Source organism: Equus przewalskii, chromosome 5 (assembly GCF_037783145.1).
Source record: "Equus przewalskii isolate Varuska chromosome 5, EquPr2, whole genome shotgun sequence".
Classification (NCBI taxonomy): Eukaryota; Metazoa; Chordata; class Mammalia; order Perissodactyla; family Equidae; genus Equus; species Equus przewalskii.
Window position 1 is genome coordinate 23,819,253 of NC_091835.1, and position 12,982 is coordinate 23,832,234.

General features: G+C 46.6%; 2 protein-coding genes across 28 annotated transcripts in view; both read left to right on the forward strand.

Annotated features, from left to right (window-relative positions):
• The window catches only part of LRRFIP1 (LRR binding FLII interacting protein 1), a 138,299-nt gene extending 135,887 nt beyond the window's left edge, over positions 1-2,412 (forward strand). For all 26 annotated transcript variants that reach the window (XM_070618739.1, XM_070618748.1, XM_070618756.1 and 23 more), the window contains one exon: positions 1,532-2,412. In XM_070618739.1, coding sequence (XP_070474840.1) covers positions 1,532-1,642 — 111 coding nt within the window. In that variant the 3' untranslated portion in view covers positions 1,643-2,412. The remainder of the gene's footprint in view (positions 1-1,531) is intronic.
• An 8,409-nt stretch (positions 2,413-10,821) lies between these two features.
• The window catches only part of RBM44 (RNA binding motif protein 44), a 36,761-nt gene continuing 34,600 nt past the window's right edge, over positions 10,822-12,982 (forward strand). For both annotated transcript variants that reach the window (XM_070618768.1, XM_070618769.1), the window contains exon 1: positions 10,822-10,997. The gene's annotated coding sequence lies outside the window, so the exon portion shown is untranslated. The remainder of the gene's footprint in view (positions 10,998-12,982) is intronic.

A 12,982-nucleotide genomic window follows, 5' to 3' on the forward strand; every position in this document is an offset into this window, starting at 1 on the left:
CCGCCCTGGATTGTTCATTGTGAGATCATCCCAACCACCCTGAAGGGCCGTGCTCAGACCACGGAGGACATCCTAGTTTGGCCACTTAAGAGCTTAGGGCACAATCCCTGTTGGTCGTTCCTCTTGGTGATTGTAGCAATTCTGCCTCCATCTTCTGGCTTCCCCCATGAAGTCTGTCCCTCTGACTATGGGCCCTTTGTTGGGGATCTTATTTTCCTCTCTAGCTTCTCTCAAGTTCTCTTTCTCTCTGTTTCTATACAGTTTCACTCCACTGTGTTATATGTGGCTCTCTTGCTATTTATTCTGCTTGGGATGTGTTGTGTTTCTTGGATCTGGGAAGTCTTTTTTCTAAATCAGTTTTGGAAAATTTTCAGCCATGATCTCCTTGAGTAAGTCCTCTTCTCAGTCTCTCCACTTTCCCTCTGGGACTCTAATCAGAGGGTGTCAGACCTTCTCCGGGCAGCCTCCACATTTCCTAACCACCTGTCTTTTCTATTTCCCATCTTCTTACCTCTCTCAGTTGCATAATGTACAGTTTTTGCACAGATCTTCCAGTTCACCTCCTTTTTTTTTTTTAAAGTCTATTCGTTCCTGGTAGTTTCTTGTTGTGTGGTCCTGCATGCCTCTCTGTTAATTGTATCCCTATTTCTTTAAAGATTTCATACACTGCTGTTCTATTTTCCACATCTGAAAACTGAAACATATTCGGGTCTAATTCTGTGGTTTATTGCTTCCCTTGACTTAAATGGTTTCATGTGTTCAGTGTTTTGCAAGGTTATGCTTGATTTGAATTTGTAGGAATACTCCAGGCCTGATTTGGGGAAATTTCTTGCAAAGAGGGTTTGCATTTGCTTCGGCCTCTGCTGGGGAGAAGCAGGGCAGGGGCGTTCACCTGGTCCCAGGACCCCAACCACCCTCCTTGAGGGTTTTGGATTGGAAGCAGAGCTGCAGACTCTCTTCTAGTGATGCATGTCTCCACACTCACCTGGCTGTTGTATCCCTACCTTCGGGCACCTGTGCTCTGCCTGACTGCCTGCTGGTCCAGGCAGCTCCCTGCTGATGTGGCTTCAGCCCTGACTCCCAGGCTCTGTGGCCCTGGCCCCCAGGTGTGACCATCTTGGCCTCAGGCATTCCTGCTTTGGTTTCTGGCTGCAGAAACCTTGCTCCCAGCTTCCCAGGGCTATGGGGACCACCTCCTGCAGCTGTTCCCTGCTCAGCTTTTGTTTCTTTCTTTGCTTGCCTCACTTACCTTTTGGGACCATCAGGATCCCCAAGATTGCACCATGTCCAGGGTCTAGTTGTTTCAGAAGAGGAAGGTTCCCTTGTTACTCATGAGGCTGGAATCTCCCACCTTGGGTTACTTTTTAAATTAAGCACTATCTGTATACACACACAGATATGGGTGTATTCTTAGGATCTCAGTGGGGGTCCAGGTTCTAATTGCAATTTTCAGTAAGGTTGGAATCTTGGCGATCCTGTGACGTTTGGAGGGAACAACTTCCTCAAAGCTGCCTTTCCTCTTTGTTTCCAGCTTCGCTCTGCACTGGACAAAACAGAAGAGCTTGAAGTAAGCAACGGCCACTTAGTGAAGCGTCTGGAAAAAATGAAAGCAAACCGGAGTGCGCTTATGTCCCAGCAGTGAACACCAGCTCTGAGCGGGAACCCGACTGGTGAATGGGGAGCATTGTTTCCTAGGCTTTTCTCTGTTCCTGTTCTGGAAGCTGCTGCTTCCCCTGCTTCTGCGAGAACATCCCAGTGAGCACTCGGCTCCCTCGTGCTCCCGAGCTGGCTCAACCATGGGAGCCCCAGCAGCCACCAGATGCCTCTGTCTGCAGACCCCGACCCCAGGCTGGGGCCATCTCTCCAAACCTGCAGGTGATTTAATAAGCACACTGGGCCCGTGGGAGCCCTGTCTCCAATGGCACAGCAGCCTCTTAATGCCATTTAAAATGGTGATCAAAGTAAAGATTAAAGTGGGACTTGAGTTTTCTTTTCATGTGTCTTGCTGAAAATTAAGGGGAAATGTTACAGCGTTGGGACTTCCTTTCCTGGCAGAATCTACAATTTGAGCGACTTCAGTAGTATCTCTTAGTCCATGCTTTTCACACACAAAACACTGTGGAACCACAAGCCATTACCAAGCAAAACTCTCTCACTAGAAACAAGAGGATGGTCTGGAAGTAAAAGTGACCTTAAGAAGACTCTTTCCAGGCAACAAATGAAGCTTTTCTAAGGGATTTTTGCATCAGTTCAATCATAAGAATACTTTTTTTCCAGGATAATTAGGCAACAGCTTCACTGAAAATGACAGCTTTTCATTTGCATTATTTAATCCTTATATTTGGAATTGAAGTTGTTAACTTCTTTTAAAGAATGTACTATTAGAAAAATTAAAAAAATGAAATGTTAAAAGACTTTAGCAATGTGGTTTTTATTTTTTTTTCCCACTGAGAAAGAAGGTCTTTATTTAACTGACTTCATATTAATTGCTCTGTATCTTTTGGGTTATCTTTTTATTTTTTAAACATATCAAATCAATTCATTTTTCTCTCCTTGTTTAAAAAAAAGGTGCATTTACAGTGGATAAGAACAGTGTACTTAGAAGAATCAGCACTCTTAGAATAAAAAGTAAACTGGAGAAGTTACAGACCAGAGCAGAGACAACTATGAGATCTTCAAGGACAAAAGTAGAAAAAATTTAGGGCCAGCCCAGTGGCACAGCAGTTAAGTTTGCATGTTCCACTTCAGTAGCCCAGTTCACTGGTTCAGATCCTGGGTGCAGACCTACACACCACTTGTCAAGCCATGCTGTGGCAGGCATCCCACATAGAAAGTAGAAGAAGATGGGCACGGATGTTAGCTCAGGGCCAGTCTTCCTTAGCAAAAAGAAGAGGCTTGCTGTCAGATGTTAGCTCAGGGCTAATCTTCCTAAAAAAAAATGTTTTTAAAAAGTTTGGCTTCTTGCTGACTTTTAGTTACTCCTTGTATATGTTGTGTCTCTATTAAGGCTGGTTAAGCAGGCCAGCTGTTCAGAATATTAGCAAGTGCAAAGCAAGACAGTATCATCCAAGACTATACCTCATGCTGGCACTTGGGGAATGCTCGTTTAGGGGACTTGAGTTGCATGTATATAATTAAGAAAGTGCTCCCAACATAATGCTACAGGTCACAAGGGTTCATCCCCCGGCACTGTCGGGATCCAGGATACGCAAGGCAACGTTTCCTTAGGTAGTTCACGTCTCCTCGTGCCGGGAACAGTTTGTGGTTCAGATCTTCTTGAGTACTCCACAGACAGAATCATCCACCACTAACCACACGCCAGTGCCCACAGACCCACAATAGCTGTTGCATATTCAAGACCCGTGTTTTTATACAGAAACCCACTCTGTATTGAGCCCATAAAAGCTCCAACTCTCCACAGCAGTGTGGTTTGTATATTTACCTAAGAGCTGTAGGAGGATTGGTTTCAAAAGATTCTACTTAGTGAGCATTGTGTTCCGAGTTCTTTCAAGAATGCCATGTATCAGTCAGGGTCCAGTCTGAAAACAGAAACCACCCCGTGATTTGAACAGGGAAAACGTAATACAGAGGACAATTAACCTGTAACGGGATTAGCTGCTAAGAAAGGATGAAAGAGAACTGTAAAGAATGTCCTGGAGCTGGGGAGAGTGCCCAAGGAAGGGACCTCATTGGAGGGCTTGGGGCCACCGCCCACTGTGGGGGGCAGACGGGGGCTGACACCAGCAGGCAGGAAACATGGGCCAGGACCCGGAGCAAACTTTGCTGGAGCGTGGACACCACTAGGTGACCCAAGTTGCACATCACGGGCGCCATGTGAACAAGGAGGACTAAAGAACAGCTGAAGGACCCAGCACCACCTTCTGACCACACTGGGCAAGCCGGCCAAGGAGAGATGTTCGCTTCCTTGTCTTATCCTTAAGGTTTCTTCCAAGACATCTTAATACAAGCATGTTTAACAAGTAAAACATCCGTACGTATAGCTCTTAAATAATATTACGAATGGCAAACGCTTATATGGCACTTAGACATGCCTGGCAATTAGGTGCTTTTATGTATTTTCACTCATTTAATTTTCTTGAAAATTCTATGAGGTTATAGATGAGAAAACCGGAGCCCAGGGAAGTTAACTGGCCCCCGAGTGTCAGAGCTGGTGGGTGGAGGCTGCAAAGACGATTCACGCTTGTCTTCCAGCCCTGGGAAGATGCTGTTTCCCAAATAGGTGGCTCTGAATAAACCAAACCCTTAGTCCTACCTCTCACGCTAATCCTTATAGACACAGCAAATCCATGTTACACGCACGTAGGAATCAGAGGAAGATGAAACACGATTTTTAAATTTATTTCATAGAATAAACCTTTCCTGTGGATGTAGCTATTAGAATTTGTTTTGGGTGTTTTTCATCCCTGTAACCCAGCATTGCTCAACCTCACGCTACCGACATCCTGGGCCCCTCCTTCTGGGTAGCTAGGTGGCTGTCCTGTGTGTCACTGAGCGGCGTACCAGGCCTTTACCCGTAGATGCCAGTAGACCCCACCCTGAGTCATGACAACCAAAAATGTCTCCAGACATTGTCAAATGTCCATGGGGGTGAGTTGGTGGGGGGGGGGGGGGTGCAAAAGCTTCCACCCTACCCCATTGAGAACCACTGCTCTAACCTGAATCAGAAGATTGGAAGAATAAAAGAGGTGGTGGTTGAAACTTCAACCTGGACCAGCATTCCTACTGTATGTTTCCCACTAATTGTTTTTAATTTTACAAATGAAATAGCATTTAGGACACAGAGCAACCCACTCAAAAGACATCTTAAATGGGTAATATAAATAGGTAACAAAAATCAAATGCAGTTCAGAATTGCAAGGAGATATTATTCTCCATTGTGTTTTAGATTTCCTAGTTTAATGATCCAAAATGTAAGCTAAAGGATTGAAAGTTACTGTTCATATGTTTTTAAATTTATGTTATTATTTAGTAAATGCAGATTTCTGCTTTGTGCAGCATTGAGCTCTCGGGAAATATAAGATGAATGCCCACCTTAAGGAGGCTGTGTTCCTAAGGAAGAGAAAGACCACACGCTCAGCCACAGAAGGCAGTGCGGAACATGGGGTAGAGAAGTGCCGGGTGGAGCCGGCCAGTTTCAAATTTTCAAACTTGGGCACAAGCATTGGGTGTGTTTCTCCAAGTGGCCCAGATGGGAGGAGGCACATATGTGCATGTGCCTATCTGGGTTTCTGAAGGTGACAGAGCTGCTGTCTACTGACCTGCCTGGCTCCCTACACCTGCAGCCACAGGTCGGGAACACCTGATCCCCTCTGGCATGGAGGATACTTGGGGACTTAGAGGAGCCCAGCTCAGTGGTTGGGAGCTCTGCCCTGTGCCCAGGAGCCTCCAGGACTCCATCCCCACCCAGCTCCCAGGCTCTCAGCGACTAGACAGTTGTCCCAAGCCCCAGCCCCACACTTGCTGCCACACCCCTAGGTGCCACTTCCTGTCCACAAACTGGTGTGTATCTCTGTGCATGGCCGGTCCCCACCTCCCCTCGCTTGCTCCTTTCACCTCTCTGCTGGAATATATAGCCCCCATCACCACTTGCCAGATGGCTCCTACCCGGTCCTCAAGCACAATGAATACTAAGCAGGCTCTGCTCGTCCTGAGTGGAGTGGCACTGCCCGTGGCTGGGTTTGTCTCCCTATGCAATTGCCTGTCCCTTTGGGTGGCATAATAACAAGAACACCACAGACTTGGGTCAAAGTTTTATCTTAACATTCTCTAAATCCCCAGAGGTTCCTCGCCCGGATTTAGATGTGGGCAGCCAGGAGAATGAAGGAGGAGTGTTCTTTGGGTTTGTGTTTATTCCTCTCCACTAGCCTCTGTCCCACCTCTGCCACCATGGGCACTTGCGGAGGCCCACTGAGCTCTGCCTTCTGCAGACAGCACCCATGTCTGGCTCTCTGCGGCTCTGAACAAATCATAGCCCTACTCCCAATTCGGGTGCCCTGAAACTTTCCGCAGCTTGAGCTTCTCCCGTGTGGTCACCCCCAACTACGGGCATGCGGCCCAAGGGCAAGGCCGCCTCTGCTTCACTGCTCTGGCCTGCTTGGATCTTCCTACTTGGATATTCTCAGCCTGCCTCAGCCAGCCTGGAATTTTGTAGCTACTAAGAGCAATCGTTATTCACCCACCATGATTTTACTAAGTGTGGGTTTTTTTTTTTCTTTTGAGGAAGATTAGCCCTGAGCTAACATCTGCTACCAATTCTCCTCTTTTTGCTGAGGAAGACTGGCCTTGAGCTAACATCCATGCCCATCTTCCTCTACTTTATGTGTGGGACGCCTACCACAGCATGGCTTGCCAAGCGGTGCCATGTCCGCACCCGGGATCCGAACCAGTGAACCCTGGGCCGCTGAAGAACGTGCGCACTTAACCACTGCACCATGGGGCCAGCCCCTCAACCACATTATCTTAAAACCATGCTTAGTGGGGCCAACCCGGTCAGAAGCCCAGGTGTTATTGTTGACCCTTTCCTCTTCCTCACCCCCCTCTACACTCATCTCAAGCACATGGCTCTATCAATTCTACTTATGAAAGATCTCAGAAGTCCATCCTTTTCCCCATCACCATCGCTATCCCTCTGGGCCAGCCCATCATCACTGGCAACCTACGCTTCCCCGGTCTCCTCTGTTCCAGTCTTCTTCACTCCTCCGATCCATTAGACTGAACTTTTTTAAAAAACATAATTATGCCACTACCTCCTCCACATCTATAATTATATTTAATCTTTGCAATAACCCATGGAGGTGGGTTCCTTTACCACCTCCATTTAATAGGTAAGGAAACTGAGGCAGAGAAAAATTAGGCAACTTGCCTAAAGGGACACAACTATGGAATGGAGGGCCCTGTTTTAGAACCAGAGCAACATGATTCTGGCTCTCCTCATGCGCACTCTGCTCTGCTGTGAGGTCAGGGGGCAGCTCTGTCTAGTCCAGCACCGGCGGCGTGATGCTTCTCACAGTGTCTGCTGTATAGCACTCAAGAAACGGTGGCTCGTGTTGCTTCTTCATTATTGTAACCACCGCTATTACTATGACTCCCAGAGTGTGTTTTCATGAACCACTAATTCCTAGGAAGGTTAGTAAGGACTCTGAGCAAGAAGAATTCTATAAACAAATATTCTTTGGTAACACTTAGCTAAACAGTCACTGGGTTTGCTTGTTGAGAAGCATTTACATGTGAATGTCATTGGGATTTCTTAAGAGAGAAAAGGACTAGGTGCCGTTTTCCCAAACTCTTTGATTGTGGACTCTGTTTTTTCATAGAGCCTTCTGGCATCAGGGCTCTTTAGAGCATAATTTAGGAAATACTGTTCTAGCCACAAGGCGAGGCACAGCATGTGGGTTCCTAGCCTGAGTCCCCTGCTCCCAAACCTGCCTCCAGATGCACCCCAGCATCCCTCCCCACTACGCTCTTCAATATCTTGACCCTTCACAGTCCAGAGAGTGAGATTCCATTCTTCTCCCACCATAGAAGCTTCTGGGAGTTGCAGATTTGGGTGTTCAAGGCTCGACTATGGGTCTTCAGGTGTGGTCACCACATTACAAGCCCATTAGCAAAACCACAGTTTAATTCATTGAACTACTCTCTCCTCATCCTCTTCTTCATCAAAATTTCCTTGTTCCACCATTTTCCTTTCTTTCAGAGCCCTACAGTCTACTCTCCCAGGGGCTGGTTATCCAAATTTATGAAGATAGTTAATTTTCCCCATTTTCAAAAGGAGACTAACAGGACTGATTCTCAATTTCTGTAAATGAGAATAATATACTTGTTGTGTTACTGACTTTGATCACAGCCTTCCAGATGTTTTTGACCAAACTCATCAAAGTGTTTATGAGAACCGGGGCAGAGCGCAGAATACAGTTTCCATAGTCCACCGTCTGCTGCAGCTCTATCTTATTTATCAACACAGATGGAAAATCACAAATAAAATCAAAAAGTCAGATTCTACAACATAGTGAAAGACTAATTCAACACAATAATGTAGGGTATGTAGATTGCTTCCTATTAGAGAAGCTATTAATAGGTCAATTAAGAAAAACCATTTGATCCTCTCATTGGGACCCAAGAAGATTTCCTAAGGATAAAACTCAGACTGAGGAATAGAAGGATAGCTCCTAAAGATCATTAAAAATACTATCTCAAACAGGTAACATCACATTCTATAGTAAAACAGCAAATAGAAGCATTTTCGTTTAAATCAAGAAGAAAACAAAGATGCCTAGTTAGTACTGTTTAGACAGTACAATAAAACACGGAATAGTAATAAGCTATAAATATTGGAAAAGAGGCGTAATAAGTATTATTTGTCCTCAATTGCAAAACTATAGAATTTAATGAGAGTATAAGTTCCTTAAAATATTAGGATGTTATCAATGTACAGAAATCAATAGCTTTCCTGTATATCAACACTGACTAGTTAGATTTAGATCATATTATGGGGGAATCTCATTCATAATAGTGAAGAAACTCCCTCTGAAACCAAAACAATAGTAATAACCCTAAGAAATAGAAGACTGTGTTAGGGAATCTATACATTCTGCTAAGAGATGTAAGACATGAAAAACCACACACAGGTAAAGTAAGAATAAACATCATAAAGGTGTAACTTTCTTCTGAATTTATAGATTTAATAATTTCTTACGAAAGTCACTTTGAGTTTTTTGGGGGGTAATCTCACAAAAATTTTTCTAACAGTCATCTGGAAGTTAAAAAAAACATTACAACTAGTTTAGATAATTTTGATAAAAGTGTGGGGGGCAGTGAGTAAGGTGTTACAGATATTTACAAAGGTATAAGGACAGGGTTCTAGGTAATTTTGCTGCAAGTGCCTTTGCTGTAGACATCTTTACTATAAACATTTTTGCTGCACAACTAATTAGCCATAAGGCAATTTTGCCATAAGAGATAAAATAATAAAAAAATTGAAGAGGGATATTAATTTAAAAGGACATAGGAAACATGAAAAAGTGAATCACAAAATTAAAAAGACTTGGTTGGAAAATACATTTCTAATACATTTAAAATGTGTGTATGTAGTTCGTGGCAATACTGCACACGTAACTTTTTTTAATCTTTTACGGCAAAAGTGCCTTACGGCCAATTAGTCACACAGCGAAAATGCATGCAAGAAAGATGTTTACAGCGAAAACACCAGACACGCAAGGACAGACAGGTCCCTGGGAGGCGACGGGCAGCCTCCCTCACAAGGGGGGCCCGCCCCTATGCTCTGCCATGTCCTCCCGCTGCGTTCCCCGAGGATTCCCAGGGTATGGCTTCCACGCCCTCCGGGCGGCTCTACAACTGTGCCCCACTCCTGCCAACCTCAGTCGATTCCGCACATTTCAGCCCCTAATGAGGACGTTCATTAACTCCCCAAGCATCCGCTGGACTGTACGTTCCCGGAGAGGAGCTGCTTTCAGCTTTGTACTCCATCGCCTGCCTGATGCACAGCAGGACCTCAGCAGGAGTTTGCGGAATAAAAAATGTTCACAATTCCTGAACAGAGAGGTAAACAACGCCTAAGGGCATCAAAGACCACCGGGGACAACATCTCAAGTATATCTCTGTCTATGCAGCTCCCCCAAAATATGCAAAGGGAGGCTCTGCGAGAAGCAGGATTATAGGGGATTTCTATTTTCTTCTTTACGTTTTTCTGCACTTTCTACATGAAACACATGTAACTTTAATAATGTGAAAATATTTAAAAGTTAGAAGCAATAAATTAAGTGTAAAAAGTCTGATCATAAAATGCAAGTAAAAATTAGTGTGTAAATACCATTATTCTAAACTCGGAATGGGGTAAAATCACGGTGATAAATCACAAAGAGATCGACAGATTTCACAAAAAGGTAAAACTTCACATCGAAACAACATAAACCCCAAATCAATTTAAGTCCAGACAAGGCCGGGCAGAGAAGGTACACACACGCACACACAGAGTGAACCCTGACCAGGAGAAGTGAGGATCCCACTGCCTCAGGGCTGGTGGGATGTCAGGAGGCGGTGACAAAAAACTAAGATTTTAGTGCAATCTTAGACGATTTTAAACAACAACAATTTTAACAAAATGCTTTTTAAAAAGTCAAAATTAATGCAAAAAAATCAAGATTTTAAAGACAGGATAACAGTGCCTAGTGGAGCCATAACAGAGCTGAGGCAAAAGGGAAAATGCGGAGTACTGATTGAGATATTTTGTTCATTTTGGATTTTTCGTTACTTTTGATGCTCTTAAACGACTGCATGAAATATGATTTATCTTGACTGAGTTTTTGGGGACTCCCTTAAATTTTGCACCCGGAGCAAATAAATGCCTCACCCTCTCCCCCAAGCCTCGGCCCTGCTAACGCTATGTTAAAGGACTGTCCCAAGGAGGACACGTGGTGGCAGCCACGAAGAGGGGACACTTGGGGGTGGAAACGGCCTGCGCAGGATGGCCAGGCATGGTTGTCCGGCCGCTGCGCCCAGACCAGGGGGCACTCTGGCCTCTGCCCGCAGGGGCAGCGCCACCCACCTTTTCCTCCGCTGGCTGTGCATGGCCGCGCCGTTGGGAAAGGCTCCCCGGGACGGCGCTGCGCACCCCGCCCCAGCCCGGAGCTCCTCTCCCGCCCCCGGCGGGTGCAAACCACAGCCAGCGACCTCGTTCCCGCTTTCGCGCCCGCAAGCCGGGCCAATCACGGCGTCGCCCCTGTTGGCGCCGACCAATGGGAGCGCCCCGCCAGGAAGGGGGCGGGCCGCGGGTGGCCGTTACCCGACAGGCCCCGCGGCTGCACGCGGAGCGCTGCTGGCTCAGAGGCGGCGGCCGCATCCGGAGCGTCGCGCGTGGTGGCGGCGGTGACAGTGCGGCTCCAAGGTGCGACGGGCGTGGCTGCGGGCCGGCGGGGCGCAGGCCAGGGCTTGAGGGGACGCGGCAGCGAAGCCTGGCTGTGGTGAGTCCCGGTGGCGAGGGCCGTCCGGAGGGCCGCGTGGGTGGAGGAGGCCCGCGAGGGTTCGGCCGGCGAGTCCGGGGTGGAGGCTGTGGGGTTGGGGTGGGGAGGGCTGCCGTGGCCCCGGGGCTTGCGCATCCGTCAGGTCGCCTTGGGGTTCCAGAACCCCCCCAATTTGGCGCCTTTACGTTCGGGTCACCGGGGCTGAGGCGGACTTGCACCCCCAAAGCTCGTCCGGTGCAAAGTGGACGTCACTCGTGTTTGTCGTTGTGACAGGTGTTTATGGGGCCTCCACCGCGGGCGGGCATGGGATCCAGGCAGCCGGGACAGCCTAGAGCGACAAATGGACAATGGACGTTAATCACTGACCCAAACACGCGTGACGGGTGGCGGAAGTGTGGGCTGGTTTCCAGACCGACAGAGGTTCCAGATCTAGTGCGAAGGGCCGGGGAGGTTTCCCTAAAAACGGGTATTAAGGGTGAGATCTGAAGGTCTGGAAGAAGTTCGAGGTGGTTGGGGGCGGGGAGGGCGGCAGGCAGCGAGAACGCACGTGGCCCGGCTCGTTTGATCCGGAAGACGCGTGGTGCCAAGGGTAACGCAGAGTCCGGGCCCTTGGGGGGTCTTATAGGGCGTCCTAAGGTTTTGATCTTTATCCAGAGAATAAGGACAGTGTTGCTGAGTTTTAAGCGCTGGGGTGAACTGATATTTGCATTTCGGGAAGATGATTCTGCCCAGCTAGGAAGTTACTGCCTGATCCGTGTGGGAGTCAGTGCTCTCTGATCAAGATGACTCGGGGGTTAAAATGGACGAGACCTGGTGGGGATGAGGGAGGTGTGGAGGGAGAGTTCTGTGGTTTCTGGCTTGGTTCTGGGATCGAAAACCCAGGAGGGAATCGTTTGGTAACTGAAAACTGGGAGGACGGAATAACGATGGGTATATACCTAAGAGTGGAATTGCTGGATCACGTGGTCATTTTCTAAATTTGTGGGGAACTGCCAGGCTGCACCATTTTACATTCCCACCAGCAGTGTATGAGGGTTCCGATTTCTCCATATCCTTGCCAACGCATTTTCTGTTTCTGTTTGTTTTTTGTTTTTTATAGCCATCCTAGTGGGTGTAAAGTGGTATCTCATTGTGGTATTGATTTCATTTCCCTAATGAATAAGGCCATATTAAGAGTCTTTTCATGTGTTTATCGGCCATTTGCATATCTTCTTTGGAGAAATGGTTGTTCAAGTCCTTTGCTCTTTGTTTTTTTCTGAGGAAGATTGTCCCTAAGCTAGCATCTGTGCCAGTCTTCCTCTATTTTGTATGTGGGACGCTGCCACAGCATGGCCAATGAGTGGAGTAGGTCCGCACAGGAGATCTGAACCTGTGAACCTGGGCCACACAAGTGGAGAGCACAGAACATTAACCCCTCTGCCACAGGGCCGGCCCCCCTTTGCTCATTTTTAAAATTGGGTTGTTTGTCTTTTTGTTGTTGAATTGTAAGAGTTCTTTGTATATTCTGAGTAATAGACCCTTATCAGATATATGATTTGCAAGTGTTTTTGTTACACTAAAATTTTTCCTCTTGCCAAAGTCTTGGACCTTGAGCGTCTGTTCATATTTAAGAACGAAGCTTGCAACACATTGAATGCAGGTTTGAATGCAGAATCAGATAAGAGTGAGAATCCAGCTTACTAAGACAGATATTAAAGAGATTTGCAAATTACGAATGTTCTTCTTACTAATTTTTTTGAAAATATACGTTTTAAATTTAAAATGTTACTTAGGTAATGGGTTTATTATTATTTATGAATAAATTAATAAATATTTTTAAATTTTGTTTTCTTTTTTCTTTTTTTTTGAGGAAGACTGGCCCAGAGCTAACATCTGTGCCCATCTTCCTCTACTTTATATGTGAGACGCCTACCACAGTATGGCGTGCCAAACGGTGCCATGTCCGCACCTGGGATCCTAACCGGTGAACCCTGGGCTGCCGAAGT